General features: G+C 40.5%; 1 protein-coding gene and 1 pseudogene across 12 annotated transcripts in view; both read right to left on the bottom strand.

Annotated features, from left to right (window-relative positions):
- Window positions 1-18658, bottom strand: part of CCDC18 (coiled-coil domain containing 18) — a 125278-nt gene that overhangs the window by 11699 nt on the left and 94921 nt on the right. For 10 of the 11 annotated variants that reach the window (XM_080658144.1, XM_080658133.1, XM_080658140.1 and 7 more), the window contains 3 exons: window positions 15014-15151; window positions 6224-6424; window positions 1169-1636 (listed from right to left, as the gene is read on the bottom strand). In XM_080658144.1, coding sequence (XP_080514270.1) covers window positions 1169-1636; window positions 6224-6424; window positions 15014-15151 — 807 coding nt within the window. The remainder of the gene's footprint in view (window positions 1-1168; window positions 1637-6223; window positions 6425-15013; window positions 15152-18658) is intronic. The other variant, XM_080658142.1, reaches the window with a different exon arrangement.
- Window positions 9750-13520, bottom strand: LOC308242589 (archaemetzincin-2-like; annotated as a pseudogene). The gene is made up of 2 exons: window positions 13497-13520; window positions 9750-10388 (listed from the first exon to the last, which is right to left on the bottom strand). The product of its transcript is annotated as an archaemetzincin-2-like (transcript).

The following is an 18658-nucleotide window of genomic DNA, read 5'->3' as shown; positions in this document are numbered from 1 at the left end:
AAGATAAAAGAATCCAAAAATATGAAGATAGTGTAAGGAGCCTCTGGGACAACTTCAAGCGTATAACATCCAACTTATGGGGGTGCCAGAAGAAGAGAGAGAGCAAGATATTGAAAGCCTATTTGAAGAAATAATGACAGAAAATTTCCCCTACCTGGTGAGAGAAATAGACTTACAAGTCCAAGAAGCACAGAGAACCCCAAAGCAGAGGAACCCAAAGAGGACCACACCAAGACACATCATAATTAAAATGCCAAGGGCAAAAGACAGAGAATCTTAAGAGCAGCAAGAGAAAAACAGTTAGTTACCTAGAAGGGAGTACCCATACGACTGTCAGCTGATTTCTCAACAGAAACTTTGCAGACCAGAATGGAGTGGCAGGAAATATTCAAAGTGATGAATAGCAAGAACCTACAACCAAGATTATTCTACCCAGCAAAGCTATCATTTAGAATTGAAGGTCAGATAAAAAGCTTCACAGACAAGAAAAATCAAAAGGAGTTCATCACCACCAAACCAGTATTATATGAAATGCTGAAGGGTATTCTTCAAGAAGAGGAAGAAGAAAAAGGTAAAGATAAAAATTATGAACAACAAAGTGACAACAAATACATATCTATCAACAAGTGAATCTAAAATTCAAGTGAATAAAAAATCTGATGAACAGAATAAACTGGTGAATATAATAGAATCAGGGGCATAGAAAGGAAGTGGACTGACAATTCTCTGCCCCGGTGATTCCCAGAGACCCGGGGAGGTGGGGGGGGGGGAGTGCGGGGGGGTGCGGGAAGAGATTGGACAAAAATCTTACACCTATGGACAAGGACGGAGTGGGGAGTGCAGTTAAGGGTATGGGGTGGGGTGGGAACCGGGTGGAGGGGAGCTAAGGGGGGAATAAAGAGGAACAACTGTAATAATCTGAACAATAAAGATTTATTTTAAAAAAATATATAGGCTATTTTTTAAAAATTACTTTTCAAAGCGAAATTTTTAACTCTACTTTTCAGTTGTAAAAGCATTCCAAACTTACAGTGAATTTTTTGTACTTTCAATATTTTGTACATCATCTAATGGCATGCTTCATTTAAACATATGGATTTTCTACAAGTAATAAAATGATATTCAATGGAGACAAATCATTATAACTTCTAATGTATAAGATACATACCTGAGTTAAACCAGCACCTGTTTGCATTGAAGACTTTTTAAATAGTCTCACTTCTTTGTTTATGTATCTTAGCATTCCACTAAGAGTACTGAAGTCATTATTTTCAGAACTGTCATCTTCTAGGTCATATGTGAGAGGTTTAAATGAGTCAGAATGGGTGTAAGTCAGATCCTTCTGGCTTTCTTCTAATGTTGAATGTTGTCCTAATCGCATTTTTTTAAAGTCCTGTAGTAATTCTGCAGAAAGATCTTCGTCACTATGAGTTTTGAAACTAAGGTCACTGGCACTAATGGAGCGACGTAGTTTTCTACACTTGAGAAAAGCTGTGTGAGCATGTTTAGTAGATTCTGGATCTTGAATGCCAGGCATATTTCCTACTGGAGATGTGAAGGAGGCTGGTAGAAACTTGACATCTTCTGACTTTTCATGTCCAGAAATTTTGGCTTGTAATCTGGTTAATTCTGACTCCTATAGAAAAATTGTACATAGAAGGAGCTCAATACCCTTTGTTAAATAAAATCAGACTCTTAGAAGTCATCTAAGTCAACATTCATCCCAGTATAAAAATTCCTTTTATAACAACTTAACAGGGTTTTCCCAGCTCTGTTTCAACCCTTTTGGACAATTATATAAGTTCACTTGAAATATGTTTAAACTACACTAAAGAATTCCATAAAAACTAGATTTTCCTTAAATAATTTTTTTCTGCTTAGTGTTAATGACAATATCATTCTCTAGTCAAGACTAAAATATTCATCTAAAAATTTCTCTGCAAAAGTGTAAAGATACACAATCTTTTGTTCATCTAATATATACACAAAAACCCACAACTCCCTTCAGAATTTCTAATAGGAAATAAATGTATATTAGCTACTCTGCTTTATATGTCCTCATTATAAGAAAGCTTTATTATGGTAGAAAATTTTCAGAGAAAAACCTTTAAGAAAATGATTAAATATGATAAATCAATCCTTATTAAATAAACTTTTCATATCTATTATTTTTCCATGTCCTACATTTGGGTCTTCTGACCCAATTTTGGGATCCTAAGAATGAGGTTGCATACTTTGAAAAATCATAAAGCCTAAAGAAAGGGAAGAAAATACATTTTCGTTTTAAAAGTTAAATGATATGTGTAGTAGTCTCCTGTTCAAATACATTCTTTTTCTTATGGGTATCCATAAGAGATAAATTTCTAAATCAGTTATTTTTAATTTGATACTTTCTGTTTTTTCTAAAAATACTGTGCTTATAACTGTCATTACCACAGTGTGCATTACAAAATGCAAGTTTAATATGCATATATCAGTTCTTTGATATCTTTATACTACTTCATCTAGAAAAACTTTGTAAGTGGCTGGTGTGCTAAATTTTTTATAGTAAGTCCTGGGTTCACATTCTTATCATTACAATTAATAAAGTAGCTATAGAGTTGATACATATACGGCTATGTGGGAAGTTTTTTTTAAAAAAACCTCTTGTGTGTTATCTAGCCATAATTGAAAAATGCAGTATCTCACCTGACTTTAACACCTGACTTTTATAATAAAATGTAGTGTACTGAATACATTGACCATCATTCAACTTTTTCTTAAGACTCAAAGAAGGTCCCTGTTGTAATCATTATTGTAATGTGCCATAATATAATGATGCCTTTAGGGTTCTCAGAAAATGGTCTTAGCTTTGCTCTCACTCCAGTTGCCCTAAACAACTAGACACTTTTACCCTAGCCGGTTTGGCTCAGTGGACAGAGCATCAGCCTGCGGACTGAAAGGTTCCGGGTTCGATTGCTGTCAAGGGCACATGCCTGGGTTGCGGGCTCAATCCCCAGTAGGGGACATGCAGGAGGCAGCCGATCAATGATTCTCTCTCATCATTGATGTTTCTATCTCTCTCTCCCTCTCCCTTACTCTCTGAAACCAATAAAAAACTGTTTAAAACAACAATAACAACAAACAAACAAAAAAAACCTAGGCACTTTTTAGGGTACTTAAAGGAAATAAGATGAGCCCTAGCCGGTTTGGCTCAGTGGGTAGAGCATAGGCCTGCAAAATGAAAGGTCCCAGGTTCGATTCCGGTCAAGGGCACATTATCTGGGTTGTGGGCTTGATCCCCAGTGGGGGACTTGCAGGAGGCAGCCGATCCACCATGATTCTCTCTCATCATGGATGTTTCTATCTCTCTCTCCCTCTTCCTTCCTCTCTGAAATCAATAAAAATATATATTTTTTAAAAAAAGGAAATAAGATGGAAAGATTAATTGTGTCAAACACTGTTTATCTTCTCTCTTCTCTTTCTGTTCTCTGTATTTAATGCTGCTACTAATGGAATTGCTTTCAATTATTTATAGCTACTTCTTTATTTTTTTAATTTGTTATATTATTTTCTTAATATATTTTTTATTTTTTATAGTATTACAGATATCTCCTGTTTTGCCCCCCTGACTCCCTCCTCCCAGCCCCTAGCCACCCCTTAGGTAGCTACTTGTAATTGTTACAGTTACGCCAGCTTTTACTCTTCTATTAACTCTTCTTATTTCTTTCTCTCCTATGAGCCAGTTGACACTGACTTTGAGAGCTAATGTCAGAAAATAAAGGAATTCGCCCTGGACTGTGTGTCTAAGTCAGTGGTCGGCAAACTCATTAGTCAACAGAGCCAAATATCAACAGTACAACGATTGAAATTTCTTTTGAGAGCCAAATTTTTTAAACTTAAACTTCTTCTAACGCCACTTCTTCAGAATAGACTCGCCCAGGCCGTGGTATTTTGTGGAAGAGCCACATTCAAGGGGCCAAAGAGCTGCATGTGGCTCGCGAGCCGCAGTTTGCCGACCACTGGTCTAAGTGGTTAGCGCGTGGGCCTGCGCACCAAAGGGTCACAGGTTTAATTCCCAGTCAAGGGCATGTACCTTGCTTGCAGGTTTCCTCTCCAGCCCTGGTTGGGGTTTGGAGGGAACCAGTCAATGTGTCTCTCTCATATCCATGTTTTTCTTTCTCTCTACCCCTTCCTCCCTCCCTTCCACTCTCTCTGAAAAGCAATGGAAAAAATATCCTCATGTGAGGATTAACAAAAAAATAATAAGAGAAAACAACGACTGGTAATATTTGCTAATTATGGTACACGTTCTACGATCTCTATATGTATAGTTAATTTTAGAATTGCTGATATTTACCCAGTATTTTGGTAATTTTCAAAGTAGTTGAACTTAAGGAACTTCTGGATAATAAATAAGTGCAATCTAATTGTATTTATCTCATTGGTAATATCTAACAAATGAGCACAAATAAGTACTGTGACAAGGAATACATAATGCAGAATCTTCAATTTTTAGTCGATTTTTCCCAATGAAGTTTTATAATTTTGTATAACTGTTATTAATCCCCACAATATTAGATATATTAATGTTTCAATAAAAGCAGAAAGAGCCTGGCCAGTGTGGCTCAGTGGTTGAACATCAACCCATAATCTAAGAGTTCACCGGTTTGATTCCCAGTCAGGGCACATGACTGGGTTGCAGGCTCAATCCCCAATAGGGGGCTTGCAGGAGGCAGCCAATCGATCTTTCTCATCGATGTTTCTATCTCTATCCCTCTCCCTTCCTCTCTCTCTAAAAATCAATAAAAACATACTTTAAAAAATCCAGGAAGAGTGTTCAACCGAAACATAATTTTAGATTGTCTATTCAGCTTTCTTCTAGTACTGTGAATATCAAGGCATCCTATATAATAAAAGGCTAATATGCGAATAGACTGAAGGGCGGAACAACTGGACAACCGAAAAACCGGTCGCTATGATGTGTGCTGACCACCAGAAGGTGCGCGCAGAACATGGCGGGCGTCAGCAGCAGGTGGCAGAGTGCAGACACGGTGGGTGTCGGCCGCGGTGGGATGGTGGAGCAGGTGAGCGCAAGCGCCAGACCAAGGTGGGGCGCCGGTCGCTGTCATCGGGGTGAGCCTCTGGTGGTTACTGAAAATACTTTGCTCCCGTGCGCTGCAGTCCCACCTGGTGCTTGCACCACTGCCGGCGCCAGCCCCATTCGCACCTGCTGCCGGCGCTGGAGCCTCCACTTGCACCTGCTGCTGGCGCCTGGCGCTGGTCCTGATCACTTGGCGTCGTCAGTGGGTGCAAGTGGCGGCTGCCAGCTCCGATCGCCCCTGAGGGCTTCTCCACCTCCCCCTGCTCCTGAGGGTCAATTGGGGCAGCAGCTGCCACTCACACCTGCTGATGGCGCCAGCCCCACCTGCACCCACTGCTGGTGCCAGCCCCAATTGCTCCGTGCCATCAGCAGGTGTGAGTGGGGCCAGCGCCGTCAGCACGTGGAAGCAGTGGCAGCAGAAGGGGGGCTGCCAGCAGACAGGGGACCGGGGGCCATGGCAGGAGGGGCCAGGCAGGGGCATGGAGAATGGGCCAAGACCTGCCCCTTTGCCCACCACAGCCTCATGGCCTACAGTTCCTTTCAGGGTGCACGAATTTGTGCACTAGGCCCCTAGTATTATGTAAGAGATTTACGTGCTTAGCTTAGTAACTAGAAATATTTCTAAGGTATTATTTAATTAAGATTTTTGGCTTTTCAATAATTTTCATTTTGCTATAAAATGATTTATTTTTATAACTACCAATTAGATTATTCTTTTTTTCAAGGTCTTAAAAAACTGACCATGTTAATCATACACATTGGCAGTTTTGAACTAACATTAAAATTTTTATCTCTATGCATCAATACTAATATTAATTCCAAATTCCAGAATAAACTGCCATGATCAGAAGGGTAAAGAAATAGAAATAGGCTATTTGAAAAAACGACATATATACTCAAGTCAAGTAAAAACTGCAGAATGGCATTCTGGAAAGCATTTTTCTCAGCCTGTTGGGGTCTTGCTTCAATTCCCGCTCAAGGACACGATATTTTCTCTGTCTTTCCCTCTCCATTCCATTCTCTTTAAAAATCAATGGCAAAAATATCCTCAAGTGAGGATTAACAACAAGAAAAAATTTTCTACAGGTTTGCCATTCCTACAGCAACATATGCTTTATACACTTTTATATGTTTACTTACTTTAATAAGTAATGCTTCATTTGTAGCTTCAATTACTTCATTCCGGTCTTGGACTTGTTGATGCAAACTGCTTACAGTGTCCTGAGCTTCTTCTAATTCTAATTTTGCCTTCTCTAACTGTTCATTTAGTTGCTGAACAGAAGTCTTCTGAGAGTCAGCAGAAATCTTCCACTTTGCATGGTTCTCTTGATGTGAAATCATCTATAGTCCCAACATTGAAAAGGAAAAGAAGAAAATAGGGTGGTGTTGGTTTCAATAACATTCTAATACTTTTCACTTCCACCTAAATGAAAGTAAATTGTTCTTAAATACAAATACCTGATTTCTCAACAGATAATATACTCAAAGAAAAAGAGAGAAGGAACTATAATCTCAAATTTACTTAAGAACCAAATAAAATGGACTGGTTTTGGATCCTGATTTGAACACATCACCATAAAGACATTTTTGTGACAATTGGGGAAATCTGAACAATGACTAGGTAGTTGATGATATTAAGGAATTACTATCAATTTTTAGGTGTGATAATGATATTATAGTTATAACTAGAGGCCCGGTGCACGAAATTCGTGCACAGGGGGGGGGGTGTCCCTCAGCCCAGCCTGCACCCTCTCCAATCTGGGACTCCTTGAGGGCAGTCGGACATCCCTCTCACAATCCAGGACTGCTGGATTCTAACTGCTCCCCTGCCTGCCTTCCTGATTGCCCCTAACCGCTTCTGCTTGCCAGCCTGATCACCCCCTAACCACTCCCCTGCCAGCCTGATTGATGCCTAACTGCTCCCCTGCCAGCCTGTTTGGCCCTAACTGCCCTCCCCTGCAGGCCTGGGTCCCTCCCAACTGCCTTTCCCTGCAGGCCTGGTCGCCCCCAACTTCCCTCCTCTGCCAGCTTGGTCACCCCTAACTGCCCTCCCCTGCAGGCTTGATCACCCCCAACTGCCCTCCCTTGCAGGCCTGGTCCCTCCCAACTGCCCTCCCTTGCTGGCCATCTTGTGGTGGCCATCTGTGTCCACATGGGGGCAGGATCTTTGACCACATGGGGGCAGCCATCTTGTGTGTTGGAGTGATGGTCAATCTGCATATTACTCTTTTATTAGATAGGATAGAGGCATGGTGCACAGGTGGGGGCCAGCTGGTTTGCCCTGAAGGGTGTCCTGGATCAGGGTGGGGGTTCCCTTGGGGTGTGGAGGGGCCTGGGCGAGGGGCCTGTGGTGGTTTGCAGGCCGGCCACGCCCCCTGGTGACCCAAGTGGAGGCCCTGGTACCTGGGATTTATTTATCTTCTACAATTGAAACTTTGTAGCCTGGAGCAGAGCCAAGCCTTCTGCTTGCTCGGTGCAGTCATTTCTCTTGGGATTTATGTATCTTCTATCACTAAAACTTTGTAGCCTTGAGTGGAGGCCTAGGCCGGCAAGGGCTGGCGGAAAGCTTGGCTTCCTCCATTGCCGGGGAAACCCAAGCCTCCCTCCTGCTCTCTGTGGCCATAGCCATCTTGGTTGGGTTTATTTGCATATTCGCTCCTGATTGGCTTGTGGGCGTGGCTTGTGGGTGTAGCAGAGTGGTGGTTAATTTGCATATTACTCTTTTATTAGATAGGATTTTAAAAAATAACCCTTATCTTTTAGAGATAGTTATTGAAATATTTACTGATGAAACAATGATATCTGGGATTTGCATCCAAACAATAGCTGGTATGTGGAAGGGGAAGGGAAGTGATTGAGATTAAAGATATAGTGACCAACATACTTCCCAGTTTGCTTAGGTCTCTCTGGGTTTTATGCCTTGGTGTCTTGGTTAGTTAATAACAGCATCCCTTTTCATTCTCAAAAGTATTCCCTTTTAGATGAAATAAACGGTCAACATACTGATATATGAAATCAAATTGGCCAAGCCAAGAGTTGTTAATTATTGAAGTTGAATAATAAAGATGGTAGGATTTATACCATTCTCTCTACTTTTGAATGTTTAAAATTTCCACAGTAAAAAGTTTTTTAAAATCTCACTTTCATAAAAAAATCAGTTTTTAAAAAATATATTTTTATTGATTTCAGAATGGAAGGAGAGTCTCTGAGAGAGAAACATCAATGATGAGAGAGAACAATTGCTTGGCTGCCTCCTGCACACCCTCTACTGGTGATTAGCCTGCAACCGAGGCATGTGCTCTCACCCAGAATCTAACCGTGACCTCCACGGTTGTATGTAGGTCGACGCTCAACCACCGAGCCACGTAGGCAGGGCCATAAAAAAATTAGTTTTGCTGGTTTGACTCAATGGATAAAGCATCGGCCTGCAGACACTCTTCCTCTTTGAAATCAATAAACAAATATATTTTTTAGATGCCAACAAATATTATTTTAAAAATTAGTTTTGCAATAATTATTATTTTTATTATTTTATAAGACAGAGTTTATTTTTAGAAAGTCACATAAGTAGACGAAGTGAGCAGCAGAAGAAATGGGCTTCAGGAAATGTTACAGAGGCAAAAGAAAGGCCCTTGAAGCTTAGGAGAGAGAAGCAAGGAAATCATGCCTGGGGTAAGGGGGTGGGGAAAGGCAAGGTGAGCGGGCTCCTTAGAGAATGAGGCTTGCAATTATTATTAAGTGACTTTTCTGACAATTCTAAAGCCTGTATTTTAAAAAATACTTACTTTTTATCCCTTTTTCTAACTCTGTTACTTTAATGACATACTCTCTCATTTTTATATTCAATCAAACACACTTTAGAAATAAATCTTTGTCAAGTAATACATAGAAGAAAAACATTATTTTTTATTAGCCATGCAAGTTTTTATTTTAATTACTCCTATTTGAAGTTCCTTATTTTGGAGAATAGCAATGGCATTTTATTATCCACTCTTTCCATTCCTTAAAGGCTTCAATAAAGGTTTTGGCAAGTTCACTTATCTTCATGACTGTTTCAGAGTGACTCTAGGTGCGTCAGCAGGTTCATCATCAATCCACCTCACCAGCCCTTTGTAACTTTCTATAATGTTGAAGCCAATAGTACACTGCAACTTGGGTAAATAGATAGGGCAAAGGTTTAGGGGTGCTAGTCAGCTTCTTTCAAGTGGCTGGAGCTTTGCATTAGGTATGCAAGCCACTGTCAGTGTTTAAGTCCAAATGTGTCTCAAATTTCATGGGTTTAAGATTTACAGGATTGAGCCCTAGCCGGTTTGGCTCAGTGATTAGAGTGTTCGCACTCAGACTGAAGGGTTGCAGGTTTGATTCTGGTCAAGGGCACATACCTCAGTTGCAGGATCGATCCCTAGCCTTGGTCTGGGCACATGGGGGAGGCAACCAATCGATGTGTCTCTCCCCCTCCCTTCCACGCTAAAAATCAATGGAAAAAATATCCTGGGGTAAGGATTAACAACAACAACAAAAGACTTACAGGATTGAGCAGCAAAACACAAGTCACTTCAGGAATGTAAGTTATCAAAAGTTGAACAAAAAGAAATAAAAGACAAAAAGAAAAAAGTTCAACAGTCACTTGAAGGTGTTTTCTGCAGCTCTTCACTTTGACTTCATACTATGAGCTATAAAAAGCTGTCATACCTGGCAAAGCTGAATGTCCTACACCATCTATCAAAGAGGCCTATCCAAAAACAAAATTCCAGGAGTTTCTGGAGTGCAGATCAACCACTGTCATTCCCACGAAAGCATCTTTATGTTTTGTCTTCTTTAAGAACTTCAGAATATGCCCTGCATGGATTAGTAGGCTCTTTGTGCTATCAATGACTCTAAAGGAACACCCCGTTGCAGAGACAGGAACTGGTTCTAGAAGTTTTACTGTCAAGCCATAAAAAATGCTCCACAGTAGCCCTTGAGCCATTTAATATATTCTTTACTGATAATTCTGGTCTTTCCAAGAGATCCAGTGCACTGTATATAAAAACTGTTTCTCTAGAGAGGGTGTCCTTCTTTAAGGATAACTGAAAGAGTGTCCAAAGTCTTGGGGAGTCTCTAAATGGGAGGTGATCCAATCTAATTGCAAATGCAAGATAAGGGGTCCAAAGAAATCACTGTACGTCTGGAAGACTGTTCATCAAACGCTGCTGCCCAGACCTCATTTCTCATACTGTGATACAAGTGCTGGGTTCTTCGAGATGAGAGCTGTTTTTAGTGTCTGTTCAGATAATGAGAAGTCTCTTCTATTGACATCTTGCTTCTATGTAGTGCTTTCATCCTTCTGTTGAATGGGGTTTACAAGGACGGGCATTCTGGGCCTGGCCAAAAACGTGTTGTACTGTGTAACTTCACCCTTTGCAGGCTTCGACATCACCCATAATGGTACCTATATTACATGTTATTATGTCATACATATAAAAAATTAGTACCAAATACTACACAGCAATACTAGAACCAAATTTTACAATTCATTTTATGTACTATCTGCTTATAAATAATTTCAGGTTGCTTACAAAAATAAAAGCTAAAAAATGGGTAATTAAAAATAAAAGCAGAATAGAGACCATATGATAAGTGTAATGAATAGGCACTAGCAAACATTTGTGATGGACTAATTATTACTGAGGGTCACTAAGTTGAGCAGCTAATATCAAATAATTATGCTAAATACAATAGTATTCACATTTGTCTTTAGAAACTAAAGGTTGTAATCTCTTGGATTTACAAATATGTTTTGTTTGGCAGACACAATGTTTTCAAAGAGATCTGAATCTAAATGCATTTAAGCAAGACATGGTGACCACAATCCAACCAATCCTTCACAAAGATGTTACCAAACTCTTTTTAAAATGGTGTATTGTTTTTATTTATTTATTTTTAAATTAATCTTTATTGTTCAGATTACAGAGGTCACTCTTTTCCCCCCCTCAGAGCTCCCATCCACCCGGTTCAAACCCAGGCCCTCACCACCCTAATGTCTGGGTCCATAAGTAATGCATACATGCAAGATCTTTGTCTAATCTCTTCCCGCACCCTCCCACACCCCCTTCCCTCTGAGAATCGTCAGTCTGTTCTATTTCCATGCCCCTCATTCTATTCCATTCACCAGTTTATTCTGTTCATCAGATTTTTTATTCTTTTGATTTTTTAGATTCAATTGTTGATAGATATGTATTTGTTGCCACTTTGTTGTTCATATTTTTTATCTTTACCTTTTTCTTCTTCCTCTTCTTAAATAATACCTTCAATATCCTATATAATAAAACCCTAATATGCAAATCAACTGAATGGCGAAATGACCGGTTGCTATCACACACACTGACCACCGGGGGGGCAGACGCTTAATGCAGGAGCTGCCACCTGGTGGTTGGTGCGCTCCCACAGGGGGAGCGCTGCTCAGCCAGAATCTGGCCTCATGGCTGGCAAGCGCAGTGGCAGTGGTGGGAGTCTCTCCCACTTCTGTGGCAGTGCTAAGGATACCGACTGCCGGCTTAGGATATCCCTGAGGGTTCCTGGACTGCGAGAGGGCACAGGCCAGGCTGAGGGATGCCCCCCAGTGAACGAATGTCATGCACCGGGCCTCTACTTTCATATAATACTGGTTTGGTGGTGATGAACACCTTTAGCTTTTTTTTCTCTGTGAAGATCTTTATCTGCCCTTCAATTCTAAATGATAGCTTTGCTGGGTAGAATAATCTTGGTTGTAGGTTCTTGCTATTCATCACTTTGAATATTTCTTGCCACTCCCTTCTGGCCTGCAAAGTTTCTGTTGAGAAATCAGCTGACAATCATATGGGCACTCCCTTGTAGGTACCTAATTGCTTTTCTCTTGCTGCTTTTAAGATTCACTCTTTGTCTTTTGCCCTTGGCATTTTAATTATGATGTGTCTTGGTGTGGTCCTCTTTGGGTTCCTCTGCTTTGGGGTTCTCTGTGCTTCTTGGACTTGTAAGTCTATTTCTTTCATCAGGTAGAGGAAATTTACTGTCATTATTTCTTCAAATAGGTTTTCAATATCTTGCTCTCTCTCTTCTTCTGGCACCCCCATAAGTCAGATGTTGTATGCTTGAAGTTGTCCCGGAGGCTCCTTACACTATCTTCATATTTTTGGATTCTTTTATCTTTTTGCTCTTCTGGTTGGGTGTTTTTTGCTTCCTTGTATTTCAAATCTTTGACTTGATTCTTGGGATCCTCTAGTCTACTGTTGAACACCTATATATTATTCTTTATTTCAGTCAGTGTATGCTTAATTTCTGACTGGTCCTTTTCTATTTTTTTGGCATTCTCACTAAGATCCTTGAAAGTCTCACTAAGTCCCTTGGAGGTTTCTACAAGATTCTTGAGTAACCTTATAACTGTGTTTTGAACTCTATATCCAGTAGTTCGCTTTCTTCCATTTCTTTCATTTGTGACATATTTATTTGTCTCCACATTTTGGCTGCTTCCCTGTGTTTGTTTCTATGTATTGGGTAGCTGCTAAGTCTCCTTGAGTTGTAGTAGGTGTCCTATAGGGCCCAGTGGCTCAGCCTCCCCAATCACCTGAGGTGGACAATCTAGGTGCAACCCTGTGGGCTGTGTGCACAGTCTTGTTGTAGTTGAGCCTTGATTGCTGTTGGTGTCACTGGGAGGAACTGACCTCCAGGCCAATTGGCTGTGGGGTCCAGCTGCGACTACAATGGAAGAGCTGCTGTACAGGAGACACCCTTTTGGGGCAGGTCTTGCTTCAGTGGGGCTTTGGTGCTCACTGAGTCTGCCCCTTGAGTGTGTCACTTATGGATGTGAAGAGTTATAATCTGGTATGGTCTCACACTGACCACTGGGTACACTGACTCTTGAGTCTCCAGGGAGGTGCAAAGTCAGCCACTGCCTGGGGCCACCCAGCAGAACTACAGAGAGATCTGCAGATTCCTCCTCTTTGTATCAGGTTTGGGAGTGACCAAATGAGGCCCAGCTGTGAAGCAAGGCAGGCTGCTGCTGGTGCTGGGTCTTGGACCTTTTATTGATAGCTTTATGGCTCCCTGACCCAGCTGCAGCTTATTGACAGGCCATTCATATGCAAAGGCTGCTGCCCACAGCTTGGGTGGGGTTGTAAATTGGGTGAGGCGGGGTCTCAGGGAATCACCAGGGTGTAGCAAACAGCAATGGCTGCCAGTCAGCCCTGCACCTGGGAGGTCCCAGCAGGGGAACAATGACCGCTGCGAGCACCTCCGTCTGGAAGAAAGCTGCCCCCCAGTTCCTGCCCCAATGCCAAACAGTCCAGTTTCTCCTCCTATGTGTCTGGGTCCCCCAGAGCTTTGCCCGTGTGAGAATAAACAAGTCACCTTTTCTGCCAAAGAACAGTTTAGACAGCCACCATGTTGGGTGCATGACTTGCAACTCCCTGGGGGCCACCATCGTGAAACCGCAAAGGCCAACCCCTCCCTTTGAATTAGCCAATCGCAAAAGACTGTGCGCCTGAGCTCCAATCAAGAGTGAGGGACTGGTCACGTGTGTCGGGGATTCTAAAGCCGAGCAGACCACCTGCTTGGTGTGCGTGTGCTTCCAGACCATGTGCTACGCACCCTTCTATGTAGAAGTAAAGATATTTGCTTTGCTGCCTGGCTCCCGAGTATGTTTTGTGTTCTACCAGGACCCCTTAATTTGGGGGATCACCTTCTTACACCCGGTAATGGTGCTAAGAGGAAGTGGGAGCTTGTAAGTTCAGTTCATGGTGCCAGCCTTTTAAGAGGAGCAGCTGGGTTTCCAGCAGCCTGTGTGTCACTCAGCCCCAATCCGCACTGGTTTTTACAGTCCATAGTTCTTACTGCCCGTAGGGACTTCTTTTCCCAGCTCTTGGATCCTGGGTTGGGCATCTGGTGCGGGGCTGGGATTCCTAGCTCCTCCGGGCACCCTCTGCAGAGGTGATCTCCCTGCCGATTAAAAAAGCGGCACACATGGGTGCCAGACCAGCCCGTTCCACACCTCCCCACCTCCTACCAGTCTCAGTGTGCTTTCTTCTTTACCTCTCTATTGTATACTTCCACTTAGCCAGCTTTCCCGTGGTTCTGGATGATAGTTGGTCTGTATTTTAATTGTAATTTTGATGTGGTTGTGGGAGGCAGCATGTACAGGCATTTGCCTACACTGCCATTTTGGTTCTCCACCAAACTCTTTTGAAAGGTGTTTAATATAAATGTATTTGCAAGTCTTGCCATTAGAAAAATGCTTTATTAGAACTTCATTAAGTATTTTATTTAGCTCCTGCACATACATTTTAGATAACATCTTCAGATGTAGTTTTTAAAAGGACAAGAAACGCTCTTCTAATTGATAATACTGCCTATTTTTATAAAGGTTCAGACATACTAACAGATAAAAAGCAAAGTACCGGTATCAAGTTCTGGTATTGCCTCTCTATCTAACTTAATATCAGAACAAATGTTGGAAATTACAAAGCATTATAAATTCACGTCACATTAAATTGCTTATATTGGATTTTAAATACACCAGTTAGTTTTGGTAAGTGCTATCTTATAACCAATGATGATGATGATGATGAACCATGCTCTGGTGTAAGAACTTTAATTATATTAATTCACTTAATCCTCTACATAGCTCTATGAGATAGATACTATTATTTTATCCATTTTAGACTGAGGTATTAATTGTCCAAGGTCACATAAGTGCTAAGTGATGAGCTGAGATTCGTAACCAGGTACCTGGCTCAAGAATTCAAGCTCTTAACCCCACAGCATATAGCTCACTGGATATGAAGTAAAAGTTATATGTTTAGGCTATCAGAAATAAAACCACAGCATATTATTCTATTATGAACATTTAAGAGCTAGGTCCAGATAGGTCAACCCACTTCTGCAGGGAGTAATGAAACAAATTAAATTTTTCTTTACCTCCATATGGTAAGCTTCTTTGAGAGATTCTAGTTCTGCTGACAATTTCTTGATTTCTGCTTGCATTCTTGCTTCTAAATGAGCTTCACGTACTTGAGAGGCCCCCAATTCTTCAGCTAAATGGTTTCCATGAGCTTCCTTAAAAATGACATATTAAGTAAAGGCTATATAATTTGTTTATCTGGTTACTATAGCTAAGCCAATCCAGTGCATTTATGGAAGTACTTTAATCTTTTAACATTATAAACTCATATACTAAGTTAACTTATTAAATGGTAGACTTTAAAATCTATACATTTAAAAGACTACTAATGGGAGTACATTAGTATATTGTTCATTATTATAAGTGCACTAATAAATGCTTTCTGTAAAACAAATTAATAACCACAGTAAGCTGAACTTTGGCAGAAAATAGTCTACTCTTTTTTTATATATACATATTTATTTTTTTATTGATTTCAGAGAGGAAGGGAGAAGGAAAGATAGAAATATCAATGATCAGAAAATCGTTGATTGGCTGCCTCCTGCACACCCCATACTGGGGATCGAGCCCACAATCCAATCGAACCCAGGACCCTTCGGTCCACAGATCAATGCTCTATCCACTGTGCAAAACTGGCTAGGGCAAAAATAAGTATGCCCATTCAATTTTGTTTACCAGAAGTGCTATTTGCTTATCAAGAGTCAGTTGTGTAATTATCCAAATCTATTTATGCTAGTTGTGCTTGTGACTGTAATTTTATTATACACTAGAGGTCCGGTGCACGAAATTTGTACACGTGCTGCACCCTCCCCAAGCTGGGACCCCTTGAGGGATGTTCGACTGCCCGTTTACAGGGATCGGGCCATGGGGGTGTGGCCAGCCTGGGTGAGGGGCTGAGGGCTGTTTGCAGGCTGGCCACACCTCCCGGTGACCCAAGCTCCCAGCCCCTCCTTTCTTCCTTTTTTTTTTCCAGTGCCTCCTTGAGCGGAGGCCAGGGCAGGCCAGGGCGGGCCGGAAGCTTGGCTTCCTCCATCACTGGGGGCAATCCAAGCCTCCTGCTCACTCCAGCTCTGTGGCCGCTTCCATCTTTGTTGAGTTAATTTGCATACTTGCTCCTGATTGGCTGGTGGGTGTAGTGGAGTGATGGTCAATTTGCATGTTTCTCTTTTATTAGTGCAGATTATGAAGAATGATGAAATATATATGCAAAAGGAAAACTCTTTTTGTGTTTTGTTCTGAAATATGTTTCCATTGATTTTGGAGAGAGAGAGAGGAAGAGAGAGGGATAGAGAGATAGAAACATCATGGATTGGCTACCTCTTGCATTGGGGATCAAGCTGCAACCCAGGCATGCGACCTGACTGGGAACTGAACCAGTGACCATCTGGTTCATGGGTTGACGCTCAACCACTGACCACAGCAGCCAGGCAAAAGGAAAGTTTTTATATGAAAACTAAGTTACATGCTTTAAAGCACCCAATAAATGAATCACAAACTTTTTCTAGCCATATAGAAGCAGTCAAGTAGCTGTAAAATATTGTGGGAAACCTCATAAAAAATATGAGATGATATACTTGGATTGATTTTCAAATTTTTTTTTTTTTAATTCTTCCACTTTGGTTTTTTTTAATGTCTTAATTTTCAACTACAGTTGACATTCAATTTCATTTACATTAGTTTAAGGTGTGCAGCATAGTGGTTAGACATTTATCTAATTTACAAAGTGATCCCTCTAATAATTCTAACACCCACCCAGCATCATATATGATTATTACAATATTATTGACTATATTCCTTATGTTGTACTTTACATTCCTGCAACTATTTGGTAACTACCAATTTGTACTTCTTAATCCTTTTATCTTTTTTCACAGAGCTCCCCAACCCCTCTTCCATCTGGCAACCATCAGTTTGTTCTCTGTATCTATAAGTCTGTTTTTGTTTTGTTTGTTCATTTATTTTGTTCTTTAGATTCCATACATAAGTGAAATCATATGGTATTTGTCTTTCTCTGTCTCTTCTTTCACTTTAAGTTGGAAACTACTAAGGGGTGGAGAACATCAGGCCCATGGGCCCTGTATAAGGCCAATGAAATTATTTGGTCTGGCCCTGCTAAGGTTTTAATTAAATGTTTGACCAAATATAGCAGGCTAATTTTTAAGTTGATAATTTTGTATGGCCCTGGAATGACATTATAAATATCCAAATGGACATGGGCAGAAAAAACGTTCTCCATCTCTATTGATGGAATGAGTATGATTTATGCAAGAAAAAACAGGTAGAATTCTAATCAAATAAGCCTACCCATACACAAAGAACCAAGATTTGGTCCCACATTAAAAGATTAACATATGAATGTATATTTAGAGTTTGGGGTTAAAATACAATATTTTAAATTGACATTTTTAATTTCACACATTCACTCACTTTTGATTAACTGATTTTATCAGATAAAATCAATTCTACTATACTTAGATACTATTGATAAAGGTAGAAGTGAGATAAAAGTAGATAGTTTCCCTTCTGGTAGACTCTCAAATGCCTTATTATTTTAACAAATACTCCTTAAATATTTTGTATTAGTCTAACCATCTAGAAATGTGAATTTAAAAAATCACTAGGTTAACCAAAATTAAACATAAAAATACTTTCACTCAATTCTTATATTGAATTAGTAACCATAATAGAAAGTAAAAATAAAAATAAATTTTTAAATCACAAGAACTTTTCTAGAATACCAATAAATATATTTTTCTCAAAGTGTAAGTAATTAAGTGTATCAATCTAAATATTTTTAAAAAAATATGTTTCCATTCATTTTTTTAAGAAAGAGAGAAGGGGGAGAGAAGGAGGGAGCTAAAAAGAGAGAGAGAAACATCAATGTCAGAGAGAAACGATCAGCTGCCTCCTGCATGTACCCCACAGGACATGGAGCCCACAATCCGGGCATGTGCCCTGACTGGGAATCGGACCAGCAACCATTAATGGTGCACAGGACAATGCCCAACCAACTAAGCCACACCAGCCAGGGCTAATGTTCTTGCTTTTTATTTTATTTTATTTATTTATTTATTGAAATTTTTTTGTTAATCCTCACCCAAGGATATTTTTCCATTGATTTTTAGAAATCATTTGGTCTGGCCCTGACAAGGCATTAATTAAATGTTTGACTAAATATAGTAGGCTAATTTCAGAGTGGAAGGGAGAGGAAGAAACAGAGAAAAAGGAAGATCAATGTGAGAGGGAAACATGGATTGGTTGCCTCCCTCACGTGCCCCAACCAGGCCAGGGATCGAACCTGAAACCAAAGTATGTGCCCTTGGCTGGAATCAAACCCAGGACTCTTCAGTCCATGAGCCAACGCTCTATCCACTGAGCCAAACCAGCTAGAGCTGTTCTTGCTTTTTAAAAGCACAATACCACCCCAAGTGTTCAGGACTGCAAGTTTCATAATAGTTATAAATTTAAATAATCAGTTTTCACTTATAGGAGTGGCTACAAATATAAACTCTTTCACTCAAAAAAGATTAGCTTTATTTTGCCTTTAAAGTAATAGCTTACCCCTGACTGGTGTGGCTCAGTTGGTTGGGCATTGTCCTGTGCACTGAAAGGTTGCTGGTTTGATTCCCGGTCAGGGCAGATGCCCAGGTTTGTGAGCTTGA

The sequence above is a fragment of the Plecotus auritus genome, assembly GCF_963455305.1.
Source record: "Plecotus auritus genome assembly, chromosome: 2".
Taxonomy (NCBI): Eukaryota; Metazoa; Chordata; class Mammalia; order Chiroptera; family Vespertilionidae; genus Plecotus; species Plecotus auritus.
This window is presented reverse-complemented; position numbering and strand designations above follow the sequence as displayed.